This window comes from Mauremys reevesii, linkage group 18, assembly GCF_016161935.1.
Source record: "Mauremys reevesii isolate NIE-2019 linkage group 18, ASM1616193v1, whole genome shotgun sequence".
NCBI classification, from domain to species: domain Eukaryota; kingdom Metazoa; phylum Chordata; order Testudines; family Geoemydidae; genus Mauremys; species Mauremys reevesii.
The window spans coordinates 21,136,619-21,163,659 of record NC_052640.1 but is presented as its reverse complement, the minus strand read 5'-3'; the positions used below and the strand labels follow the sequence as shown (position 1 = coordinate 21,163,659).

The window sequence follows — 27,041 nt, the reverse complement described above, 5'->3', positions numbered from 1 at the left end:
TCTTATCTAATATCTTATAAAAAAAGATATCAAATTAATTTGCTGGGATCTATTTCCCATAAACCCATGTGAATTGGCATTAATTATATTACCCTCCTTTAATTCTTTATTAATTGAGTCCTGTATCATTCATTCCATTATTTTGCCCAGGATCAATGTCAGACTGACAAGCCTATTACTACCCAAGTCATCCCATATACCCTTTTTAAATATTGGTACAGCATTAACTTTCTTCCAGTCTTCTGGAGCTGTTTGATCACTAACCTCCTTTACTTCCTGGGCAGAGGGAAGTGTACCAAATGAGACATGACCTGTTTGTCTGAGCAACACTGGGCTTCATTACAGGAATAACTGAATGTATGTCAGCTGTTTACTGTGGCTGAAATTATCTTGAGCACTTTCTGTTCCAAGAGAGCCATAAAGCCTATTTCCCATGGTTACGCTGTGGTTTATACCACCCTGGAATTTTCATTGTGTCACTGTGTTCTGACACTGATTGAGTGGCATAATTCTTTGTTTGATCACTTCATGGGTTAAGTGCAGGCTGCTCATTTCTGATCTGGAACTAAAAGGAATGAATTGCACTTGATAATAAATAAATAAAAATAAACCTGTGGCAGGAATTCTGAGCAGTATGCAATAGACCTTAAAGCTCCACACTTAAATGGTCTTCTTTATGTCATTTGGTGACTTGATCTAATTGAAGAGGGAGCTAGTGATGGGACAAATCTCATTTGGTGTAGGTGAATGCCACGTAGTTTGCCTTTGGTATTTGGTGGTAATGGAATACTGTTGTGACGAGATTTGGTGAGAGGGGGCAAAAGAGGGGTTCCTTTGGATTGGTGTTGAGGTGATAAGAGGGAGTGGTGGTGGTAGGGAGCTGCAGTGGGAGGTCACTTGGCACTGGTGCCACGTAGGGGCAGCCATTTAAAGTATGTTTTGTTTCGATGGATTTTACTCACAGTCCGTTAAGGGCTATATTCAAGTCCCAATTGCAATGTTAGTCGTATCTCTAGCTGGAGCACGGCATGTAGTTCTTTAATCTCCATACCAGCTCCTCTTTAACAAAGCTTATTTTTGCGTTTAATTCGTTTTTTTTTGTTTTGCTTATAGGGCACAAGTGGGTGAGCTATGGGTTAAGAGTGAGAAAGTCACATGTGGGTACATCAGTGAAGATACCCGGGTAGGATCTTTAAAACATTTTTCTCCCTTTCTTTCAGCTGATGTTTCAGTGCTTCCAAACCAGTGTCTGGTCACTGTGCCATTGGCTGTAGCCATATTAGTGGTTTGGTAGCAGTTTTGATGTTTAATATGTTACTGTATGAAATTGGAGTTCTCTCTATTTGATGATCTCCTTTGGTTGCTCTTTTCTTTGGACTGAGGTTGTGATGAGCAGAAAGTAGCACTGTCGATTAATCGCAGGTAACTCTTGCGATTAACTCAAAATTAATAGCGATTAAAAAAATTAATCACACTTAATCACACTGTTAAACCATAGAATACTAATTGAAATTTATTAATTATTTTTGGATGTTTTTCTACATTTTCAAATATATCGATTTCAATTACAACACAGAATACAAAGTGTACAATGCTCACTTTATATTATTTTATTACAAATATTTGCACTGTAAAAATGATAAACAAAATTAATAGTATTTTTCAATATACCTCATAGAAGTACCGTAATGCAGCAATTCTCAAACTTCATTGCACCGTGACTCCCTTCTGACAACAAAAATTACTACATGACTCCAGGAGAGGGGACCGAAGACCAAGCCTGCCCAAGCCCTGCCCCCCCCAGGCAGAGGGGCCAAAACTGAAGCCCAAGGGCTTCAGCCCTGGGTGGTGGGGCTTGGGCTTCAGACTTGCTGGGGCCCAGGGCCAACATCAGCCATGGGATTGTGACCAACTTTGGGGTCCCAACCCACAGTTTGAGAACTCCTGCTGTAGTGCAGTCTCTTTTATCACGAAAGTGCAACCTATAAATGTAGGCTTTTTTTTGTTGTTGTTGTTACATAGCTGCATTCAAAAACAAAACAATGTAGGCTCTAAAGTTTTACAAGTCCACTCGGTCCTACTTCTTGTTCAGCCAATTGCTAAAAGAAACAAGTTTGTTTACATTTATAGGAGATAATGCTGCCCACTTCTTATTTACAATGTAACCTGAAAGTGAGAGCAGGCGTTCGCATGGCACTGTTGTAGCTGGCATTGCAAGATGTTTACTTGCCAGATGCGCAAAGATTTATATTCTTCATGCTTCACCCATCGTTCCAGAGGACATGCTTCTATGCTGATGACGCTCTTTAAAAAAATAATGCGTTAATTAAATTTGTGACTGAACTCCTTGGGGCACTTGTATGTCTTCTGCTCTGTTTTAGCCGCATTCTGCCATATATTTCATGTTATAGCAGTCTTGGATGATGACCCAGCACATCTTGTTCGTTTTAAGAATACTTTCACTGCAAATTTGACAAAATGCAAAGAAGGTACCAATCTGAAATTTCTGAAGATAGCTACAGCACTCAATACAAGATTTAAGAATCTGAAGTGCCTTCCAAAATCTGAGAGGGATGAGGTGCAGAGCATGCTTTTAGAAGTCTTAAAAGAGCAACACTCTGATGCGGAAACTAGAGAACCCGAAGCACCAAAAAAGAAAATCCACCTTCTGCTGTTAGCATCTCACCTCAGGTGATTAAAATGAACATGCATCAGTCTGCACTGCTTCCGATCGTTATCGAACAGAACCTGTCATCAGCATGGACGCATGTCCTCTGGGATGGTGGTTGAAGCATCAAGGGACATAGGAATCTTTAGTGCAGCTGGCATGTAACTAGCTTGTGATGCAAGCTACAACAGTGCCATGTAAATGTCTGTTCTCACTCTCAGGTGACTTTGTAAACAAGAAGCAGGCTGCGTTATCTTCTGCAAATGTAAAAAAAAGTGTTTGAGCAATTGGCTGAGCAAGAAGTAGGACTGAGTGGACTTGTAGGGTCTAAAGTTTTACATTGTTTTATTTTTTAATTCAGAGGTTTTTTTGTACATAATTCTACATTTGTAACTTCAACTTTAATGATAAAGAGATTGCACTACAGCACTTGTATTAGGTTAATTGAAAAATACTATTTTTTACAGTTCAAATATTTGTAATAAAAAATAAAGTGAGCAAAGTACACTTTGTATTCTGTGTTGTAATTGAAATCCATATATTTGAAAATGGAGAAAACATTCAAAAATATTTAAATAAATGATATTCTATTGTTTAACACCGCAATTAATCGTGATTAATTTTTTTTAATCACTTGACAGCCCTAGCACAAAGCATTTATTAACTGTTTTTTGTTTTCTGAACTGGCAGAAAGGATAACACGGATGCTGAAATGTAAACTCTGAACAAAATGGAATTTTACCAAGGGACAATGTGCTGCCCCATTCACTAACATACTTTGTCAGGGATTCTCAAACTGGGGGTCGGGACCCCTCAGGGGGTCGCGAGGTCATCACATAGGGGGTTGCAAGCTGTCAACCTCCACCTCAAACCCCGCTTGTCTCCAGCATTTATAGTGGTGTTAACTATATAAAAAGTGTTTTTAATTTATAGGGGGGGGGGGGGTTGCACTCAGAGGCTTGTGATGTGAAAGGGGTCGCCAGTAAAAAAAAGTTTGAGACTCACTGCTTTAAGTGAAGTTCCTTTTCATTATTGCTTGCTCACAAATTAATGGTGACACATGCTGCTGGCTATGAAGGATGTGGGGAATAAGAACAAATTCCATAAATCACACGATTAACACCGTCAGTGCAATGAGTTCAACTATATTAAGAATTGCACAGGACTTTGAAAAGCAAACCCCTCAGAAGTGACTGCAGTGCTGTCTGTCTAGTAGGCAGAGCTTATGTGTAGCTTAATAGTTAATGCCCGTGTTAGAGAATGCTGAGATAAGTGCTCAGGAGCTAGACAGCTTCCTTCTAGTTAATACCTGCTGAAGGTGTCATAAGGCTATGTCACCACTTGACACTCTCTCTCGCTCCTTGGTAGGTGGTGTTCCGCTCAACTTCAGCCATGGTTTACATCTTTATCCAGATGAGCTGTGAAATGTGGGACTTTGACATCTATGGTATGTAGATAACTTTTTCTCACTTATGATTTAAATGTCCTACCTTGTACATAGACAGTGCATTGGAAATATGAAGTTAGGGTCAGTTGCCATTGACACCAAAGCTGTGCTTTTGTTTCCATCACCTAAAACCTTAGCCCTGCTTGTTATCGTTTTGCCATGTTCCTTTCTCTGGTAACATCAGTAGTGACTCTTAATGCCTGTAAGGTGGGCTGCCCTGATGCTAATACAACTTTTTGTACTGGAACCCTCAAGGTAAAATTACCTCAAAACAAGGGTGTGTGTGGGTTTGTGTGTAATAAAAATGGCAGCTTTCTGATGCCTTTGTGTTGCTTTTGTTTTGTTTTGGTTTTTTTTACAGGGGACCTGTACTTTGAGAAAGCTGTGAACGGTTTCCTTGCTGATCTTTTCACCAAATGGAAGGTACTGTTGCAATTTTGTATAGAGCCTGCTTCTAAAAGAACAAGTCATCCCATGTACACCTCTACCCCGATATAACGCGACCCGATATAACACGAATTCGGATATAACACGATAAAGCAGCTCTTCAGGTGGGCGGGGCTGCGCACTCCGGTGGATCAAAGCAAGTTCGATATAACGCGGTTTCACCTATAACACAGTAAGATTTGTTGGCTCCCGAGGACAGCGTTATATTGCGGTAGAGGTGTATTTGTCCATTCTCCGGTATCACTTGTTTATCTAATGTGCTGATAGCGTCTTTAAAAAGAGCCACAAGCTGACTATTCAAAGTTAAGACCTGATTTTTATTTATTTATTTATTATTTACAGAGTTATCAATTGTAATTTCCAGTGGCCATGACTCCCTTAGCCATGGACCTTCACAAACAAGGGCCTTGGCACCAAAAAGTTGAGTTTAAATAAGAAAATCACAGCAATCTTGAATAAGACACTTAAGATGGGAGTGAATGTGAAATCAACAAATTAGAGGGCAAGGATACATTTAAATCCTCAAGAGCCCTAAATCTTGAAAATGTCAAATGCATGCAAAGTGTGACTGACATTGCCAGGTGTCCAGGAGGCAAGGAGTGTGCATGTTAGGGTTGTCTCATCTCCATGCTGCTTTTTGGCAATGTTATGAAATTGATAGGAGCCGTGTAAGACTTTATGCAGCTGGAAGCTATGTGAGATGTCTGTTTTATTGTGAGTATATTTTGTTTTCATGTTGGGAATGAGGGGAGAGGATGAGAAGTTGCCCTCTGGTTATCCTATTGGATAGCTCAGTGTTTCTTTCTCTTCACTCCTCACCTGGGCCCATATTTCCCTTCTGAAGGGAGACTGGGCGATCTGGTCAAGGTGCTCTCTACAGCTCATTAGTGCCATTTGTTGTAGCTTGGCACTACAGGACCTACACAGCAGTGTTGCACAGCCATATAAACCCTGTGCATTGTTTACTACAGGTGTATCAGTGTTTGCTCTCCTTTTGTTTGTGATAATCTCTGCTCCCTATTCTTTTGTGTGTGCGCACCATTAGTTACTGATAAGTATGTGATTTCAGGGAGAAGAACTATTTTTCTTTCCCCACCCACTTCTTTCTATTTCTCTTGAACAGGAGAAGAACTGCAGCCATGAGGTGACAGTGGTTCTATTTTCTAGAACTTTTTATGATGCAAAATCCATAGGTAAGAAGCTATTGAATAATATTTTCTCCCCCCACACACACACCTCTTTCTATACTCTTGCCTTTAGTCTGTCCCCCTTATCTCTTGGAGGCTGGTGTTAGCTAACAGTAGTTTGTGCCAGTGGAGAACTTAATTTCATTATTGGGTACTTTGTTCTGTAGTTCATTAGGAATGTATTATGCAGGGAGTATCAATGACCATGGATGCTTCAGGAGATGCAGACATTCCTCTGTCTTCCATGGTTTCATATTGCATATGTACAACTTGTACAACTCTGCGTCTGTTTTTATGATTTCTGTTAAGTCCTTGTTCTCCTCAGAAATGGTGGGGAAGAGAAGGGATCAGTGTATTTGTAAACTTGTAGAGAACCTTATTTTCTTGTACCTTAACTCAAGTATATTTCACAAGGTGAGCACAGCTTCCCTCTTTGTGTTAGGTGGATGCACTCTCTGTCCAAAGGAGTCCATGCCATACACAGTGGGTGCTTGATCAGTCCCTGTGTGAATCCTTTAAGGAAAAACCTAACATGCATCCGACGAAGTGGGTATTCACCCACGAAAGCTCACGCGCCAGTATGTCTGTTAGTCTATAACAGGGGTCTCAAACATGCGGCCCGTGAGGTTATTTTTCTGCGGCCCGCAAGCTCCTCACGGCCCCCCCCCCCCCTCCCCCAGAGTTTACCTAGAGCGGCTCCGGCCCGACGCGCACCGGGGCAGGGCAGGCTCCCTGCCTGCCCCTGCGCCGCTCCGGGAAGCGGAAAGAAGGTAGGGGAGGAGAGGCACGGAGGTGTGTGTTGATGTTGCTTCAGGCACCGCCCCCAGCAGCTCCCATTGGCCGCAGTTCCCCATTCCCGGCCAATGGGAGATACTGGGGACGGTGCCTGAAGCAACATCCACAAACCCCTGCGCCTCTCCTCCCCCACGTTCCAGCCGCTTCCTGGAGTGGCGCAGGGGCAGGGCGGGCAGGCAGGCAGGGTGCCTGCCCAGCCCCCGATGCGTGCCTGCCCTGCCACCTCCTGCAGTCAAACCCCCTGCCCTGAGCCCCTTGCTGTACCCTGAACCCCAACCCACTGCCCTGAGCCCCCTACTGCACCCCGACCCCCTGCTGCACTCTGCCCCCCTGCCCTGAGTCCCCTGCCGCATCCCACACCCCAACCCCCTTCCCTGAGCCGCCTGCCGCACCCTGCTCCCGACCCCCTGCCCTGAGCCCCTCCTGAACCTCACACCCCAACCCACTGCCCTGAGCCCCCTGCTGCACTCTGACCCCCTGCCGTACCCTGCACCCTGACCCCCTGCTCTGAACCCCTTGCTGCATCCCACACCCCTCCTGCACCCCAACCCCCTTCCCTGAGCTGCCTGCCGCACCCTGCACCCGACCCCCTGCCCTGAGCACCTCCTACACCCCACACCCCAACCCACTGCCCTGAGCCCCCTGCCGCACCCCTCGTGCACCCTGATGCCCTGCCCTGACCCTCTGCTACACCTCTCATCCCTCCTGCACCCCACACCCCAACTCCCTGCCCTGAGCCCCTGCAGGGGGCGGAGTTGGGGTGGATATTTCAGGGAAGGGGTTGGAATGGGGGCAGGGAAGGCGTGGGAAGAGGTGAGGCAGGGGCGGAGCCTCATGGAAGGTGGGGTGGGGCCGAGGGTGGTGCAGAGGAGGTGTCAGTAATGTGGCCTTCGGGCCAATGTACTAGTCCTCATGTGGCCCTTGTGGTCATTTGAGTTTGAGACCCAGGACTCTTTGCCACTTTTACAGATCCAGACTAACACGGCTACCCCTCGATACATGAAAGGATGTAGGGCTTATATGCAAATTGTTCCTAAAGTACTCACTCTTGTAGAAAGATCCCTGTGACTTCATTTTTAAACCAAATTTAATATTGTCAGAGAGAGCCGATTTTTTTTCCTTGCAGATTTAGATGTTCTCTAGAAATAACTTCCCTTCCCTAAAAAAGGGAGTAAGCGTATTGGGGGCCCCCTTCAGATTTCTGAATGAACCATCTTCATCCTTGCTTTCCTCTCCATTTCAGATGAGTTTCCTGAGATACACCGTGCCTCAATTCGGGAGGATCACGAGGGAAGATTTTATGAAGATTTCTACAAGTATATTTTCCCCTGTGACAGTTTTGTGTGTTAAGGGATATTTTTGAACAAACGCATATGTAATTCTTATTGATGAGACATGTTTCTTGCTAGAATACATCACAAGGGCAAGATCTTAGCACAATGAGAAACATCGCTCTCTGAGTCCTGACAAATTGACCAGTTCTTCCCACGCTCACATTTGCTGCTACTTAGTTACAGAAATCGATGACAAACTTCAGAGGCTGTAGGGCTTTCTCTGGAGTGCTACTGGTAGCATTTTATGTAAGACTTGGCTGTCTTTAGAATGTTTACTTTTTTGAGTAGCCAAAGGATAGATGAACCCTTTGTGGGGTGCCAGCGCTGAAACTTTGATTATATTTCCAGTTAAGTATTTGAGTCCTGTGTCTGCTGATCAGGATGGGATATGGTTATTGAAGCTTTCCTCAGCTGGTAAAGTTGGTCTAGCTTGGAATGCCAGTTCCTCCTTTAAAAAGAAATGATGCTTTTTCATATTAAACATAGAACATGTTACTATATTTCTCTCCTACATGTAGGCTATAATGTAAGATCTTGTATAAGCCACAGATTGTAAGGTCTTCAGGGCAGGGACCTTGCCTGCCTTGATGTTTGTACAGCACCTAGCACATTGTGGGTATGAATGGATGCTAATACACATAATAAGATGGATGTGTCATAGCTATCTCACCTGGGAGACAGAGTTGTAGAAATATCCACTCTCCTCTTTATCATTCATTTCCTCAAGCTGTAACTTGTGCATCCTTCTCTCCCTCTTAAAACTTCCTCTGAGAAGCCTCATGCTCTCCTTCCTTCTATGGTCCTCAAAAGTTATGTTCCTTTCCTAGGGTTGTAGTACAGAATGAGAGACGAGAAGAGTGGACGTCATTGCTTGTGACCATTAAAAAACTTTTTATTCAGTACCCGGTGCTGGTGCGATTGGAACAGGCAGGTAGGGAGATCTTCTTTGTTTTGTTTTGTTTTTTTTAAATGAAACTTAGCTGCAAAGCTTCTAGCTCTGGGTCTAGCAACACTCTACACTGAGGTTGCCTGTTCCAATGCTTATGCCACAAATGACATTCTTGCTGCTTCCAGTTTCTTGTGGCTCTGTCTGAGATGGCCTGGGAAGCACAAGTTCTGACTCTGTATAAGGGAGAGGTGTGGGAATAACTCTAAAGTGTAGGAAATGTCCATTTGTCTGCATATATTAAAAATGAAATTATTTCTTTCAATCTCTTGTCCAGATGGCTTCCCCGCAGGGTATAATTCTACCTCAGCACAAGGGAACTACCTGGAGGCCATAAATCTTTCATTCAATGGTGAGTAGTGAAGAATAAACTTGTGCAAAGTATAGAGAGGCGGGACCACAGAAAGCTACAGCCAATAGATTTCTGTGGAGTGCTGCTTGCCTAGCACTACCTGTGAAAGCAAGGAGGGGAAGACTATTTAAGGTGTCACGTCTTTCATTCAACAGTAACTAGTCTGTATTTATTTCAGTGAGAACTGGTATTAAAAATGAAAGATCTGAAGTTTGGCAGTTTAGGTTCTTGGAACCAACTGCAAAGCTTTGTCTGCATTAAATATTTTATTTTCCTTTGTCTAATGTGTATCGGTGTGGCTTCTATACATCAGAGTCCTCCAGTCACCATAATGTGGTGGCTTTATTTTTTTGTAGAGAGGCATATCATACTATTTGATCCTGTTGCTCACTGTGTTTGACATCTTTTCTAAGTGGCAATAAAGCAAACTCTAGCAGACAGGACAGGCACCCATGTATATGCATGCCTATACCCATCATCTTTTGCCCTTCTTCCTACCTCTACTGCCAATCCACCATGTCTTTCAAAATCAGGGGGAAAACATTTTTGGTCATGGCCTTGTAGCCACTAACCGGCTGCGCTCGTGTTTGGGGAAGGTTGCTTCCTAGCACCATCAGTAGTGAGTTAGTTATTTCTTGAGCACTCATGAAATATTTAACATAATTTTATTTTAAAATATGTCTGTTCCTTGATTCTGATTTATCTCATAGTGTTTGACAAGCATTACATAAACCGCAACTTTGACCGGACTGGACAGATGTCTGTGGTTATCACACCTGGGGTGGGTGTGTTTGAAGTGGACCGTCTCCTCATGATCCTGACCAAACAGCGCATGATAGATAATGGTAGAATAGTTTTCCTAACTAACTGGCAATGTTTTACAATCTCTGTGTATGCAAACAACCTTAATTTCATCCAGGTCCATTGCTTCCCTTAGCTCTCCAAAAGGCACCATCGCAAGGTCCTGTATCCATCTCGAAGACAGTTTATAGCTGGAAAACTTATTTCCAAATTAAGTGCAGTAATAGGCTGATTTTTAGAGATGCTGAGCACTTCTTAAAAATTAGTTCTCAGCACTTCTTAAAATCAGGCCATGAGGAACTTTCCGTTGAAAGACAATTTTATCTGATAGGAAAAGTTTCCCCTTGACTAATGCATATCTCCCTTCCTGCACTCTGTATGGGTAAACCAAAGCAATAACCACATCTGGGCACACCTGTGCTCTCTATCATTTTTGGCATTGCAGATCACTGTCGTGGAAGCAAATGCATTATGTTAAATACTAGACTAGAAAGAGCAGCCTGCTTATAAAGAAGGCTGCTTCTGCTTCATGGTAGTTAATGCGAAGAAAGCATGGGATCATTAGCAGTTTATTGTAATCAGATTTAAAAATTTGGTTCAAAAATAGCAGATTTATGTAACTTTAACTCAGACATATGACCTGTTTGGATTAGGCCAGCAGCAACAGTTCTGGATCGTATGTGGCTTAACCCCTTTGTTCTTTGTTTTCAGGGATTGGTGTAGATTTAGTGTGCATGGGGGAGCAACCACTGCATGCTGTTCCACTCTTCAAGGTAACAGAATCTTGGCTCCCCTGAAAGTGCTGCTTATTATGAGACTAGCTGGCCAAAACTCTCAGTAATTATTGCATCTTTGAACTCTTTTCTCTTAGCTGCACAATCGCAGTGGTCCCGGAGATTCTCGCTTAGGAGATGACTACAATATTCCACACTGGATAAACCATAGGTAGGTGTGTTGTTGGGGTTATAGGTAAATATCAGCTAGTGCTGAGCCTTCATGCTGCATGTTCTTCTCTACTGACCTGCTGAATTCTTCATTTCATTCCATGTTGTTAGTTTCTCCTGCTATGCATGCAAAGCACAGGTAGAGCAAAGTGTATACATACAAAATTTTGTAAGGTTATAGAACAACTTGTAAAGGAAGGAGTCTTGCTGAGGCTCCATGTCCAGCGGACTCATTTCTGTCTTTGAAGTTTGTTAGGCAAATGCAGGAAGTTAAGCAAATCAGACTGGACTGGTCAGATCACTTCAAGCAACTCAGGAGTAAATCCTGAATAAGCTGTTATGGGTAAGGAAAATGGGTCTGATGTGGGTAAAGACTGGAGCAGGCATATGATCCTAGTGAAACACTGAGGGCTGTAGTGTGATGTTCTCAACCACCAAGCCATGGTATGGTTATATTCCATTATTTCAAGTATCTTTTTGTTAAGTACTCTGACAATAAGAGGCTGGGCCAGGGGTTGAATTACCCCCCACCACACATACACACACACGTGCACACGTTCAACAATATCCATATAGCTGCTGCTAGCATAGGTAAGTTTCCTCTTCATGTCTCTGCATGCCTGGGTGTCTTGACCAGTAACCACTTACACAGATTCTGTCATATTCTGTCCGTCCAAGTAGATTGAACTTCTGATAGCTCTTTGCCTTATATGAAAGAGTGCTCTAGGACGTCTCATCTGAATCTTTTCTTACTGCAGGATACACATTATCGCAAATAGTTGACTGGTTACAAATTCAGATGGGAGAAGCTTGGGTGGGGAGTAGCTTATAAACAATTATGGTGCTATCATTAGGGGCAAGTCGATTAGAGAGAGAGTCACCAATGGCACGTAGCATCACATCTTGCAAAAGTTAACGGAAGTGAACAATTTTCTGGAGAAAGAGGAAGGGAATGAGTGAGTTCAGTTGTTAGATTATTGAGGTGAACTCTGAGTTAAGTTGCATTTGAGAGTCTAAGGGTGGGGCTTTATAGATTCCAGCTTTTTCTTGACCTAAAGTGCCTTTGTAACCATCTATCCAAATCTTTCCTGATGTCTACTTCATCTCTTTTCCAGAAAGAGCCTGGCTCAAAATCCTTCCATTTGCCCCAGCCTGGTCAGGCAGAAAATAACCCAAACTCAACACTTTTATTTAAAATGTTCATTTCCTAAAAGTTAACTAAACAAGCTTTTGTTTTTCCTTTCCAGTTTCTACACATCCAAAAGCCAGCTCCTATGTAACAGCTTCACCCCACGGATTAAACTGGCAGGAAGGAAGGTAGGCTGGTCACTGGGATCTCTTCTTCCTGTCATCTGGACAAACTGATGTCTCCTTAGCTGAGCCATGGTGTTCAGTCCTTGTCTTTTCCACATGGCCCCTAGTCCATATTAATTCAATTGTGACCTAAGGAGCCGCCTTATCGTTCAAAAAATACTTGTAATTCTTTTTGGTGCCAGGCTTCAGAGCCCTTTCCTAGCTCTGTCAGTGGTGACTAACTGGATTCTGTGCTAGTGACAGAATTCAAAGCTGTGATTCTTGGGGTACATCTGCACTGGAAATTAATGTGTAATAGCATGGTGTAGGCATACGCACGCCAGCTTTAATCTAGCTAGTGCAGGTAACAATAGCAGTGTAGATGTGGTGTCATGAAACCGAGCACAGGCCAGAACGCAAGTACATAGCCAGAGTATCCAGCAGGCTTGTACTTGACCAGCTAGCCTGTATGGAAGCCCATGTTGCAATATCCTCATTTCTACTGTTACCCATGCCAGTACCACACTGGTTACACCTTACTTTGCAGTATGTACCCTTGGTGTGATAGCGATTATGAAAGTGGGGCTAGTTTGAAGACTTGCGCTTCCCAGTATGGGGTGAAGGGAAGCTCATGGTATTTAAAAGTGAATTGTTCTAGCTAATATGGGATATTAGAAAGCCTCTGTCTATCATTGGAAAATTTGAGGGAGAAGGGACACTGGGGAGGAGGAAAAAAATGTCTGTGGGGGTTGTGACTGGGTGTCAAATTTCTGCATCACTGAGATGGTCTGGCTGCCTGATCTGAGTCAGCAGAATAAACCCTGTAGTCTGATACCAAGTGTTAAATCTGACCCTCAGTCACTGTGGGGTCAAATTTCCTTGGAACATGCTGACCTGTTTTATTTTCTTTATCACATTTCCTGTGTCTGCTCCTCCAGTTGCTGACAGAGAAAGTGAAAAACGGTCGAGACCCCTGTGAGTAATTCAGTATTGGAATGACCCAGTTGATTTTAAAAAACAATAAATGACTCTAACAAGGCAATGAAAGTGCAATGAAACCACTATTGATGGGACTGAAAAGGGGCTAATTGTGGCAAAAGGCAGCAAAACAAGACTTGTGCCCTGGGCTGCTGGTATAGGTATCTAAGCTGACTTCCTGGCATGTGATCAATGGGGTAGGTTCTTAGCCCTGACTGCTTGTCAGTGGCTAGAGGAGATGGTGTCAAGTTGATGTATAGGCCTTTGCCCTCCAGCAGTGTGGCTCGAGGGAGGGATGGGCCTTGACTGCCGTGCTTGAGGTGCTAGAAATGCCTTATATACAGAATTACATAATCTCTGGCTTTCATGCTGCAATACCACCTTTTTTCAGGAATGTGCGTGTGAACAGAAGGGGGAGTTATTTTGTTCTTACACATGAGGTCATTTCTGCAAACCTGCACATCCTGGTTGGAGGTGGTCACAACACCTCATACAAATAGGAAGACTTGTCAGCGAATGACTGAATGTATGGGAGGAATTAATAGTGGGTCTAAATCGCTGCTTCCCAGGTGATTGCTTTCCCAGTTGAGCCAATGGATCTGTTTCAGTTGTTCTATACATGAGACTCCTCTATGCGGTTCCTTACCATATATTTGCGGACAGTTCCTTGTCTCTGAAGTGATAGCTGGCTGCTTCTAATTTGTCCAGCAATCTCAGATCTTTAACAGTAATTATAAAAGAGACTCCAGTATTAAATGTTCTGTGTTCCAGCATTAGGGGCTCCTAAAGATGCTGAGAATGCCCTTCCCATTCAAGTTGATTATGATGGCTATGATGCCCAAGTGTTCAGACTGCCTGGCCCATCCCGAGCCCAGCGCTGTACCACTTTCAGGTAGGAAGCTTTTAAGCAAACTGATTCTGGTTCAGCTTCACCACTTCAGTGCATTTGCTGACATATATAAAATGCTCTTGGGAAAGATGGGGAAGGCTGAACACCAAGAGCTTAAAACTTGTCTCAGAATAATGTTTAGAACTAATATTTTCAGCTGGTATCAGTGAGCTTCCTGCTGGCGGCCCTCGCACCATGCTACTGTGAAGCCATACTAATGCTATGGGAGCAAGTAAAAGGAATAACTATCAATATATTTCCATCCAATTTAAATTTTGCTTGCTTGTTCAAACAGAAAAATTATTGTAGCCATCTCTCTTTTTCCTGTGCTCCTGTCAGATTTTGCAAGCTAAACATGGTTAGGCTGATTTCATACTTGGATGACTTTTGAGGAACACATCGGAGCTGCTGGAAGTGGAAATGGTCATTCAGAGATTGGTGCTCTGTCCTCTGAGATGATACCAAACAGGATGGGTCAGGGGTGTAGAATCCCTTAACAACTGAAAGGGTTAATTTCTGGATGTGAATTGAAATAGAGCGCATGACGATGGGGTCACTGAAAATTTCTGTAGCATTCCTCCTGAGTAGGGTATTCATCCTGATGTCCTGGCCAGATGCTTTTTTTTTTTTTGGCTAATTACATTCAATCTCCCTAAGTTCCTGGTGCAGTTTCATGAAGATGGGCCTAATGGGGCTGCTTCAGCATGTCGTCAGTTATATCTTTGCTTCAGGGCTTGGGAGGCATTGTATTGGTCTAGGGGAGCTTTGTACACAAACATCTGCATACATGGATTCATTCACTCATGTACTGAGCTGATAGAGCTCAGCTTGGAAAGATGCCAGTACCTTTTAAAGACCTTTAATTTAATTTTAAGGGAGCTCTAGAACTCCTTGGCCAGTCTGGTTTTCTAGCTGTGTAGGGCTGGGCCTGGTTCCTTCCAAATCCCATCAATGCCATGGCTGGCTTGATGGCTGCAGAATTGTGGGAGGTGCTGAGCAGGCTTCCTTTGGAGCACTGCGGCCTAGCTAGGAGATTTCTAGTGTTCAGTATCCTGTGTTGTTGGATAACTATTTAATATGCTAGCCAGGGAAGGCAAATGTGCCATTGAACTCCATATATTCAAAGATGGTGACACTAACCCTTTAGCACTATGCTTGGATTCAGCTATCAGTCTACAGGTTCCTGGATAAGTGGGAAGCTGTTGGATCCTCTTGATTTGCCCAGGAAGTGGGATTTCACTTCAGTGCTATTGAGCCTATGTATCCTTCAGTAGGTCTGCGAGGGAAAGAGAGAGCCGCACCAGGAAGAGCTCTAGCTCTTATGATGTCTCGTCCAGCCCTTCCGTGCAGAGCCGCACCCTGCTCCCAGAGGAGGTGAGGAGCCAAGCTTCCGATGACAGCTCCCTGGGGAAGATCTCCAACATCTTGATGATCCCACGGCCTCATTTGCACCAATACGAAGTCAGCAGCTCCTTGGGCTACACCAGCACCCGAGGTCAGACTGAGGCACGAATGGAGATAGGGAAGTCCCTTCGCTGTGCATTGGTTTTGGGGTAGGAAGAGAGAGGTCCTGAGTTCAAGTCAGTCACTTCCAAAGCAGCACAGAGGGGGCAATTTTCACTTCAGCATTCATGTTACAGCTTTGAAAATGTGTTTATCCACAGTGCACACCTCTGCGCTCTGAGTTCAGTGCTGTCAGTCCCTTTATACTCGTCCAGTTCCCTTTTGTGTTCTTATTGGCTCACCCTATATAGGCAGGTTTCAGAGTAGCAGCCGTGTTAGTCTGTATCCGCAAAAAGAACAGAAGTCCTTGTGACGCCTTAGAGACTAACACATTTATTTGAGCATAAGCTTTCGTGGGCTAAAACCCACTTTATTGGATGCATGCAGGAAAATACAGTAGGAAGATATAACGGAGCAGATGAAAAAATGGGTGTTGCTGTACCAACTGTAACAAGAGTAATCAATCAAGGTGGGCTATTATCAGCAGGAGGAAAAAAAAACTTTTGTAGTGATGATCAGGATGGCCCATTTCCAACATTTGGGAAGAAGGTGTGAGTAACAGTAGGGGAAAAAATTAGCATGGGGAAATAGGTTTTGTTTTACTTTACTTTTTTCATGTTCTTCATGTATATATATCTTCCTACTGTATTTTCCACTGAATGCATCCGATGAAGTGGGTTTTAGCCCACGACAGCTTATGCTCAAATAAATTTGTTAGTCTCTAAGGTGCCACAAGAACTCCTCGTTCTTTTTCCTATATAGGCATTGACACAGATCTGCCCATTTCCCTTCCCTGTTAGGAGATCTTTATTCTTCTGTGTCCCCTCCTACCTTTGGATCATCTGTGATGTGGATATGTGCAACTAATGTTTCATTTTCCAAGCCACTTATGGATCTGCATAATACAATTGTTCTCAGCAGTGGGTCCTGTGGGACCCCCTTTGCAACTTGTCTCCATGAGGATTTACTGTCATTAACTATAACTTTCTGGATTCTTCCTCCTGCCAGCTAACAGAGCCATTTTGCTATGTTAGCACTGGTGCCTGCCCTTTTTTATTAATTTCGTCCTCTGACAGCATGTGGTGCCTTCTCCTAAGCCCTGCTGAAATCTAGGTAAATTGCACTCTCTGTCCACCCTTCACCAGTACTTTGAAGCTCTTTAGAAGAAATCAGTCAGATTTTTTTTAACTCAATCTGCTCTTAATGAAGGCTGCTTATGTTTTCTTTTTCACTGAGGTCTTGCCATCTCATCTGACACCAGTATCTGCCCTGTGATAGGAGTTGGACATGCTGGCCTGTAACTGCCTCCTTTCCTATTAAAAACTTACTACTGCTTTAGCAGCTTAAGTTCTCCAGTACTTTCCCTATATCAAGCAATATATAAATAAAGATGCTGGTATTTCAGATAGTTTCCTTAAAAGTAAAGCAATATCTGGGGGGGACTGTACTGAGGGAGTGGGTCAAAGACTTGGATTCTATTCCCATTTCTACCACTCACCAACTGTGAGACCGTAGGCAAGTCACCTCCCCTCTGAATCTGTTTACCCATTGTAAACTGGGGATAATTGATACTTACCTTTTGTAATGTACTTCATCTATGGATGAAAAGGGTTATATAAGCTAGCTAGCTATTATTAGGTTCTTAAGAGTTCTGCAGTGGAGCCCATCTGCTCCTACTGATGGATATCAATGTATGTCATCTTCTGTAACCTGGAAACTATCCCTCTTGCCTCGCTAAACCTGATACAGGAGTGTCTGCCCCATATGGGTAGGGTCTTAAGCTTCTTCTTCTCCCATCTCATTTTTTTGCTATAACTATGCCCAGGATGTATTCTATTAGCTCTTCCATTTGTATTTCTGTCACACCTGTTTTCTTCTTTAATTGGATCTTTCGTTTTACTGCTTTTGGGAACTCTGTTTTCTTATTAAATATCCTCTTTCATTGTTGTTTGCAGTTTCCTCTGCATTCCACACTTTTATTGCCTTGAGTTTCCTCTTGCATAGTCTGGACCTTTTCGTTTTCTTAACTTCTTCACTAACTTTCCCTTAGGTGCCTTTGTCTAAGACACTTCTTCTGTGTTCTCCAGTCCTCACCACTTCCTTCATTTCTTTCCTTCATTTACACTTAATTCTAAATAGATGCTTTTGTGCTGTGCATCAGATAGTAGTGACTTAAACGAGCTCACCAAGATCTTGTATCCTGTGGTGCAAGCATGCTGTAGTGTAATGATTCTTACCACTTCTTCTTTCAATGGTTGAAACTGCCCATTTTTTTAAAAAATAGAGTACTTTACTTCCTTAGATCTCCCCTTTGCCCAATCTCCTATAACTTTGCTGCAGTTGCTGTCTTTAAATTTCTGCTTCATCAGTATTTTGTTATAACTTGTCAGGAATGTCTAGAGTTCTGGGTGAGAACCCCTTGTTTATTATTGGAAAAATAGGAAGAAATAACAGTTCTTCATGGCTTGTTTAGAAATTGCTTCCTCTCTGGCTTTCCTACTTTAATGCTTTTAAATGCAGAAAATCCTGGTTCTGTCCTGTCTGTACTCTCAGTTATAGTGTAATTTCTGGATTAGTACCATCTGCCTCCTTCAGCCTTCCTCTGCACATCCCCACTTGTCCTAGTGGCCCTTGTTTTACTAAGTAGTGCACCCTCTTTTGTGTGGCTCTAGTTTGGTCTTATGTTAACTGAAAATTGTGTTTTGCAGATGTCCTTGAGAATATGCTAGAGTCACAGCAGCGAGACTCCAGCGCACCAGGGAGGTTTCATGTAGGCAGTGCAGAATCCATGCTGCACATTCGTCCTGGGGGGTATACGCCACAGCGGGCATTAATAAATCCCTTTGCACCATCCCGCATGCCCATGAAACTCACATCCAATAGGAGGCGTTGGATGCACACTTTTCCTGTGGGTGAGTCTTATAGTATGTTTTTTGAAACTGTTAAAGCTTTGAGCTTTAATATGGGGAGGGCACCCCTCTAGATAAGCTGGCAGAGTGAACTGTTCTGGTTTCCTGAGGTAGAATGCAGCACAGTGGGGACTGAGCCAAGTACTGACACAGCCTGATGCCCTGTTGTCTCTTGAGAATGTTGTCATCTGCTAGTGTCCACAGTGCTTGGATATCATGGAGCAAGTTTATGGAAGATGGAGGATATGGAAGCCCAGAGTTCTCCTTTTTTATTGTCTGCAGCAGATGGGAATTTCTGGTGGCCTTTACTAGACAGGAGATTCTGGCGGGGCTGTGACTGAGCTCAATAAGTGAATTATTATGGAAGTGCACACGTTTATGTTCCAGGTTTGAGATTCAAAATCTGAACTATGCCCAGCTTGCCTTGAGTCTTGTAAAAAGGCCTTCCAAAAAGTGTCTCTGTATTTTAGAATGAGAATCTTCAGTATTTCATTTGATACCTCCTGCAGATTGAGAGGACTGTGTCTTACAAAATTTCCAAGGGACATTGTAGTCTTCCATATCAATTAGTGGTGCTTCTGCTGTGGAGAAAGAGTTGGGGGTGAATTGGGGAAAACTAACACAACAAGAGAAGATTGGGTGAGACTGATAAATATATAACTGGATAGGTCCGTCAGGAGAAGCAATCCAGATCCACCACCAAACTCGTCAGAACATGGCAGAAATGCAGGGCAACGGGCAGCGGGATCTGACGCACTCCTCTGCTGAGCTGCTGGAGCTAGCCTACCATGAGGCAACTGGCAGGTAAGGCCATCCCCCAAGTAAAGAAATTGATCTGAGTTTTAAAAAAAAGTGTGTGAAAGGCTAGCCACGTATCGGATAAAGAAAATAAAGGTTCAGGACATACATATTTTGTAGTATGCAGTGTCAGCTCTGTGTACCTATGCCATAATTTTTATTGTCAGGCATAAGGCCCCAGGAGCAAGCATGGAAATAGGGCTTATTTTCCCACAGTCCATCCATACTTAGGTTACTTCTTGCTGAATGTCTGAGACCCATAGTCAGGCCAGTGATCGCCCCTGGGATCATCCAGGAAATGGCCATGGCAGGTGCCCCAGGCCTTCAATAACTGCCTTACTGCTTAGTGCAGGGAAGCAGTTGCTATCTCAAAAGCTGTAACTTGCCATTCCAGAGAAGTATATTTCGAGCATAGGAAAAGGCTTTGCCTTATAGTACTGTTTAAGCAATTTCAGCCCTACCCCTCTTTTCCCCCACTACTGAGACCTGGTGAGAAATAAAGCCATGTTTGACAGGGTACGGATCTGGACTGCCTGTAAGAATGGCTAGCTGTTCTTAAATTAAAGATTTCTGTTTACCTATAAATCTCATTCAGTGCACCAAACAGTATTGGGAGCTTACACAGACGTGCAGTATCAGCATAGTCACTGCATCTTGCCCCCTGAGAGAGCTAAATCATTCAGTAGTCACTATGTATGTGATTTATTTATTTTTTTAAGTTCTTTCGGAAGTTAGCCTAGATCTAGTGATGGGTCTATCTGCTGAGCTGTGGAGTTATCCTCCCCGACTCCTCCCACCAAGGTATTCCCTTACTAGCTTTTTAGCTACATCTCTATTAACAAGGTCTTTATTATTTCCTGTATCCATGTTTTTCACTTTTTTCATTAAATTTTTTTAATGTTCAGTAACTTAATCACTTTAGAATTATCATTAATTTAATCTCTTTCCTCCGTCATTAACTTTAATGGGTCTGTTTCCTTTCAAGCAATACTTTCTCTTAAGTCTTAGCCTGGTCTACACTGGGGGGTGGGGGAGAGGGAGAGAGTTATCTAAGCTACACAGCTTCAGCTACGTGAATAACATACCTTAAGTCGATGTACTTAGATCGACTTACCGTGGTCTCTTCGCTGCGATGAGTCAACTGCTGCCGCTCCCCCGTCGACTCCATCTGCGCCTCTCGCGGCGGTGGAGTACAGGAGACAACGGGAGAGCGCTCAGGGGTCGATTTATCGTGTCTACACTAGACGCGATAAATTGACCCCCGCTGGATCAATCACTGCCCGCTGATCCGGCGAGTAGTGTAGACATACCCTTTGTAAAAGTCCATATTGTTCCCCTTTCATCTCTTGGCTGACATTAACTTTTACTTTTTGCTGCTCTGGCATTTCACTTCAAGCCCTCACTTTGATTGACCCTCATTGTTTTAGTTTCCTCTCCCTTCTTTATTTCCAGTACAGCATTGTTTCACCCTCCAATCTTTAATTAGTTTTTCAGGAAGTCACACTGGTTAATTCTTCTTTGCAATTTTCTTTTCCAGACAAGCTTTAGTCTCACCTTTTAAACAATCATGTCTTTTACAATTCTCTAGCCTCCTCCCACTCATGATGGATTTTAATATTCCCATTACTCTACGCTTACCAAGTTTTCATTCCCAAATTTTGCTTTTTAAAAAAGAAATCTATAAACGCTGCATGATACTTCATATGAAGCCTTTCCTTACATGTTAAATTATGGTCACTAACATCAGGCTTTCCTACTCGCATAGTTTCAGTTGGTTCCTCCCTATTGAACATATATAGATCCATGATAAATTTGGACCTGGTTGGAATTTCCATTTTTTAAAGTTGGACCTGTGCATAACATGGGAATCTTCTTCATCCTTGTTTAGCTGTATTTGTCTCCTAGTGGGTGCGTGGGTAGCTAGTTACCTATGAAATCCATTATCCTGTGAAAATATAGTATAGGTCACTGCTGGAGATTGGGTACCAAATTATAGGGATCAATATTCTGCATTGGTACAGAATCTCCTAAGATCCCTCCAGGTTTGTCCTGGTCCCTGTGTGTTGTATGGAGCCTTGATTCACCAAAGGCTGAGCTTAGATCCCAGGTTGCTTTTGCATCTGAGTTTTGATTAAAAGACTTGACCTAACTCTGAGAGGGGGTATTGTTTCTCTGTAATGAACCAATCTGCCAGCATCTTGTTCTCTCCAGGCACATCACTTCTCGTCATCCAGGTGACAGCATCTCTTTCCTGAGCTTCAGTGGAACGGATGAGTTTTCAAGCAGTTTGGTCGGCTGTAATGGTGCAGGTAATAAAGTACTAGTCAACACAGCAGGCTTGGGGATTTTAAATAGAAGTATGAAAGGACTAGTGATATGGAGCTGTGGGAGGATGCTATGTAAGAGGATAATCGTCACAAAGTAACAGAGCTAGGAACCATGGAACATGGGTGGGTCCAGGAGCTACAGGATACAGGTGATGAATAACACTAAGCACTTAATAGTTCCAAACTAATGTACAACTGTACATTAAGCAATTAATGTCCATTATCCCCTCATTGTTTTGTATCTGTCTTTCTGCTCCTCTAGTTACATTTTATAAATGTCTTGGTATAGAAAAGATGTCCATTGTTTGTTTGTGCTTAACAAATAATCTCTTACAGTGTGTTCAGTTGAAAGTAAGGTAATCTGTTCCATTAACGCAAAATCTGGTGTCCAGACATGGTGGGTGGGACTGGATCAAACTTTTCTCTAATGCTCCATGATGTGCTTTACTGTGCTATATATTGAGTGTTCGCCTTCTTGGGTTAAAGCAAAATGAATCTGAATATGTATTAAAATATCTGAGTTGCTTGTCTGAGATGATTCCATCTTTCTAGTAATTCTCAGAGAATAAAGTCTGTGGTAATTAGTAGTGAGCTAGAGGCTTTTGAGAGAAGTTGTAAATAAGGTTTTCCATTTTGAACTGTAGATGCTGGGTTGCAGAGCTTTTTACAGCCTTTAAGGCCCGGATCCAACTAAACAGTTAAGCATGTGCCTATTTTTAAACAAGATCACATTATGTAATCAGCTGCTTTTTTGGATTTGGGCCTGTGTGAACAATTGGATGAGAATCTGTACTTGAGGAAATAAGATGCACTTTTAAACATTAAATTGCAGATTATTAGGAGTCTCTCTTATACTGAAAATTACTGAAAATTTCAGGTACTGAAAATTTCTTCTGACTCTCTTAAAGCCAGTAAAAACAGATTTGCCAAACTAAGCATTCTGTTGCAGTAACTATCTGTTTGTGGCCCAACTTTTCAAAGTATCATCTACTATTTAGATGAAACGTGATCAATGGTAGAATTTCCCAACACTTTGAACAGAGTATTTTAGACTCCCCTTGTTCTCTTCTTTCTGATTTCACAGGTTCATTTTGAGTTTTTGCCTTCCAATGTATAGTTATGATTTTTGCACTTACTATACACATCCCTCCACACACCACAGTGTCCAAAACAATTTGCTAGCAAACTTACTGCCAAAAACATTTCTTTGCAGCTATAATTGTGTGGAAATCCATATCAGTTAACTAGTCCACTGTAAATTAATTTCTATTTCATGTCCTTCCCAGGGTTTAATTTGAACATTTGAATTTCATTTGAATTCCTGGTTAATTTTCTTACCTTACTTTTCTATCTTCCAAGTTGATTTCATATTTTTGTTCAGGTAGTTGTTGCGTCTGGTAGTTGTTGCACCTCAAATACTGTATATAATTTGTGCAACATGAATGCACAGAATATATAATTTTTCCTAGTAATAATTTATTTCCTTTTTCAACTGTATTGTTTTGAGAAGCCTCAAAACCCCTGTAACAGCCACTACATATGTGATTTATAGAGAAAATTATGTCTACAGTTATCATGCTTCTTAAAATTCCCTATTAGCATCTCTTCATAACTGAACTCTCTCAAGTACTCCTGTACTTCATGGATGTGACTCCAGCCTATATCTTTCCATTTCCTATGGTATGAGTCATCTGTGATTCAGAACAGATCTTTCCAACAATGATTTTTAGTGAATCACATCGGGGCATCATTCTCCTGCCTAAAGTATAGTACATTCAGGTATTGCAACATGTGCCTCCTTAGTAAAAAAATTACCCCAACTATTTACATTGGCATTCAACATGTTATCTGTATTGTCCAGCAGATGCCAGATGACAGTTTAGAGAAAACAAGTCTTATTGCATTTTCCTAAGTGGATGGCGGATGTCATTAACGGGTTTGATGTAAGATTAATGGCAACTTGTCCTTGCCTCCTCTTCTGATTTCCTGCCATCATCATGGAATCAAAAACCCATCTGTTCTTACAGTAATTGCTATATAATGTAGAGAACATGATTTATCCAATAAATGAATATCCAAGAAAAGCAGCGGGTTCCAACTTTATAAAAACAGCCCCTGTGAATATTTAGAAACTCTTCCCAGTATGCGTTCTCCAAGTCATCTGAACTATGAGTCCATTTCATATCATTGACACTATAGTTAAGATGTTAAACACAAAAGTTTAAATTCTGCAGTCAGTTACATTAGCATAAATCTACAGTAACTCAGTTTAACTCAATGTTAGTTTTGATCAGTAAAAGCAGCAAAGAGTCCTGTGGCACCTTATAGACTAACAGACATTTTGGAGCATGAGCTTTCGTGGAGCTCATGCTCCAAAACATCTGTTAGTCTATAAAGGTGCCACAGGACTCTTTGCTGCTTTTACAGATCCAGACTAACACGGCTACCCCTCTGAATTTTGATCAAGTCTAGCACAGAGAGGAAAATTTGGCTCAAAATCTGAAAATGCCCACAACAGTTGTAATTTTTCCTTCTTGATCATGGGTATATTGTCTCTTTTCCCCTTTATGTTAGAATGGTGCAGAAAGTACAGTTTATAAATGATTGTCCATATTTTCAGCACCTTGGTTACTTTTATCACCCACAAATATTCTCCACTTAAAGATATTTTAGCACTGGTTTGTTTTTGCAGATGTAATCTATTGCAATAATTCTTAGAGGGTCATCGCTTTCCAAATTTCCAGCTCAGTAAGTGCCCAGGCAGCCTGGTGGTCCTCTGGATTCAGCCAGTATAGCTCTATCTGTTTTTTTCTCAGAAAGGCATGTACACTGGTAGTCTGTGTCTAAAACATCTGGGCTACCTTGAATCCCCATAATCTACTCTCATAAGTTATTTGAACTCTGTAGTAAATCTTATTTTTCCTCTTTTGCTATATAAATATTTCTGTGGCAGTTTCCATTGTTTGTTTTTACTAACTTTAACATCTTCCTCGATACAGTCTGTATGTATTAATTCGTCTCACTTTTTTTCCTTAAGTAAGAAAAAAATCTAATAGAAACATCCTGCGTGTTCAAAAAAAGTGCCCAATTTAGGAAAAATTGGGTTAGCCTTTAAATGTGAAATCTAGAGGTTAGCAAGCTAAATAATTATGGGTCGCTCTCAATTATTGTTTATTGCAAGCATTTATAAAGCTGCCCATCACCATGGTATCCATTTTAGTACTGGACCACTTTAATTGAATTTAAAGATGGTGGCTTTTTATGTGTTGGCTGTATTTACATACTTTGTTATGCAATGCCCTAAATATCTTGAGGGTGGGGAGAGGCATTATACAATTACTTTGAGCTTTACGCACGTTTGTGTGCATTTCTCTTGGAGGGAAGAGGAATGAATGTTATGCACAAATGATTTGTAATAAAATACATGTCTGCCTTTCATAGGGATGAACCTCAAAACCCAGAACAAAGATTCATTGGAAGATGCTGTTTCCACCTCTCTGGATCCAAGTAAGCAGGAGGGGAGGGTTGGGCAGGAGGCCTGGGTTGACAAGGGCTGGGGTGTGTGCATATGCAAAGGCATTAGGGGTTGGTGAGCAAGGAGTTGGGAGTCTAGTGAGGCCTGGTCTACACATAAAAATCAGACCGATGTAGCCATGTTGCTACGGGCTGGGGAAAATTTCACGCCCTGAGCGCTCTAGTTAGGTTGACCTAACCCCCTGTGTAAAGAGTGCAGGTCGACAGAAGAATTCTTCCATTGCCTTGCTACCACCTCTCAGAGAGAGTTTTCCATCAGTGTAGTTAATCTAACTTCATTGATGGAAAAACCACGTCCATTGATGCAGCATTAAATTATGGCACTGCAGCTGTAGTGTAGTTATGCCCTGAGTATGTGGCAGCAGTCAGGTTTACATTCTGCTTTCCTGTGATTGTCAGTGGCTCTCTGTAGAGCCCTTATATACTATGGCTTTACTTGTTCCTGTCTAAGAATTAATTAAATCAATAGCTATGTCATTTCCTCAATTCCCATAATTTTTACGTAAAGAGCTAAAGAGGCTGTTGGATTCTCCTGATCTGCCTCTGAACCATAAAGGTTCTGTTTGGTGCCAGCTGGACAATCTAATGAAAGAGAAGGGAGGCCAGCATTTTATGTACAAGATACCCTTTACTGAAGCTTATATGCCTCCGTCTATTACAAGAGTGAGGGCATGACTCTGCTTCAGAGAACATTTCTTGCAACAGTTTGTCTTGTATCAGTTTCTTGCAACAATATTTCCCCCCTCATTAATGTTAAAATAAAATGTTTAAGGTAAAGTGAAACAGCTTTATGGATGAGATCTGTGCAACAATGATTTATGTAACAGTAATCGCCCAGAGCTCTTAGGGCAGGTTGATTCAGGCATGATGATTGATGTATATTATTTGATGTTGAATTTTCTGTGTTTTAGATCTCCAGAATCTTACAACAATAGCCTAAATTTAGAGGGGTGTGGGGGGAAAGCAGGTTACAAGATACAATTTTTTCTTTCTTCCCACCTCTACTGGCTGTCTTCTATTTTTATAACTGTAGAAATGTTCTCTTTTCTGCTGTTGTATGCTACCTATTCCAGAAACAGGCTGTTATTCTTTCCCTCACCAACCTCTCCTACAATCATCCAGGAGGAGGAGCTGGTCTGATTTGCTTGTCCAGACTTGGAATGTTGATTTTTTTCTTTATATGTTTAATAATATGAAATTGCACCTGATCTGCAGTAACCTCAGCAGCACAGCAGCTATTTCAGCTCTAGCTTACAATCAACAGATAATTTTAAGGTATTAACTTTGAATCCCATTTGCATGATGGGATTGAATTAGCATGTGCACTGCATTGTTTAACAAACTGTGTCTTTCTCTCCCTCCCCTTTTCTCTCTTACTCGCCTTCCTTCCCTCCCCATCCAACCTGCTGGTGACTTTCATTCATATCTTATACTTACCTTTCTTTCCAACTTTCTTCTCTTCACACGTCCTCCTTCTCCCTCCCCACCCCTAATTTTTCATGCGTGACCACACGTGCCCCCATTGTCTTCTCCCCGTGATGCAACGAGGCAGTTCTGACACTGTCTGCTCCCCCCGTAGTGCCAGGCTTCTGTTGTACAGTTGGGGTGGACTGGAAATCTCTCACAACTCCGGCATGCCTTCCTCTCACCACGGACTACTTCCCAGACCGCCAGAGCTTGCAGAATGACTACACTGAGGGCTGCTATGATCTGCTCCCAGAAGCTGACATTGACAGGTTTGTGCCAACACGTCCTCTTGTACAGTTTGTTGCATTGAACCAAAAGGTTCCAGATAATCCCAGGCAGGGATAATCTGGTGGAAGATGAACATTTTGTGACTTTCATACAATATATAGAGTTGCCAACATGGTTGGTGGTGGAATAGATAG

The 27,041-nt window shown here is 42.3% G+C and overlaps 1 protein-coding gene across 14 annotated transcripts in view; it reads left to right on the top strand.

Annotated features, from left to right (window-relative positions):
- Positions 1 to 27,041, top strand: part of DEPDC5 (DEP domain containing 5, GATOR1 subcomplex subunit) — a 62,599-nt gene that overhangs the window by 8,539 nt on the left and 27,019 nt on the right. For 7 of the 14 annotated variants that reach the window (XM_039505641.1, XM_039505645.1, XM_039505639.1 and 4 more), the window contains 19 exons: positions 1,114 to 1,183; positions 4,037 to 4,115; positions 4,477 to 4,538; positions 5,686 to 5,755; positions 7,788 to 7,860; positions 8,706 to 8,809; positions 9,102 to 9,176; positions 9,887 to 10,021; positions 10,689 to 10,750; positions 10,849 to 10,922; positions 12,169 to 12,238; positions 13,153 to 13,189; positions 13,964 to 14,084; positions 15,353 to 15,576; positions 18,293 to 18,496; positions 19,162 to 19,297; positions 21,503 to 21,600; positions 25,060 to 25,125; positions 26,705 to 26,888. In XM_039505641.1, coding sequence (XP_039361575.1) covers positions 1,114 to 1,183; positions 4,037 to 4,115; positions 4,477 to 4,538; positions 5,686 to 5,755; positions 7,788 to 7,860; positions 8,706 to 8,809; positions 9,102 to 9,176; positions 9,887 to 10,021; positions 10,689 to 10,750; positions 10,849 to 10,922; positions 12,169 to 12,238; positions 13,153 to 13,189; positions 13,964 to 14,084; positions 15,353 to 15,576; positions 18,293 to 18,496; positions 19,162 to 19,297; positions 21,503 to 21,600; positions 25,060 to 25,125; positions 26,705 to 26,888 — 1,944 coding nt within the window. The remainder of the gene's footprint in view (positions 1 to 1,113; positions 1,184 to 4,036; positions 4,116 to 4,476; positions 4,539 to 5,685; positions 5,756 to 7,787; positions 7,861 to 8,705; positions 8,810 to 9,101; positions 9,177 to 9,886; positions 10,022 to 10,688; positions 10,751 to 10,848; positions 10,923 to 12,168; positions 12,239 to 13,152; positions 13,190 to 13,963; positions 14,085 to 15,352; positions 15,577 to 18,292; positions 18,497 to 19,161; positions 19,298 to 21,502; positions 21,601 to 25,059; positions 25,126 to 26,704; positions 26,889 to 27,041) is intronic. The other 7 variants (XM_039505648.1, XM_039505642.1, XM_039505652.1 and 4 more) reach the window with 3 other exon arrangements.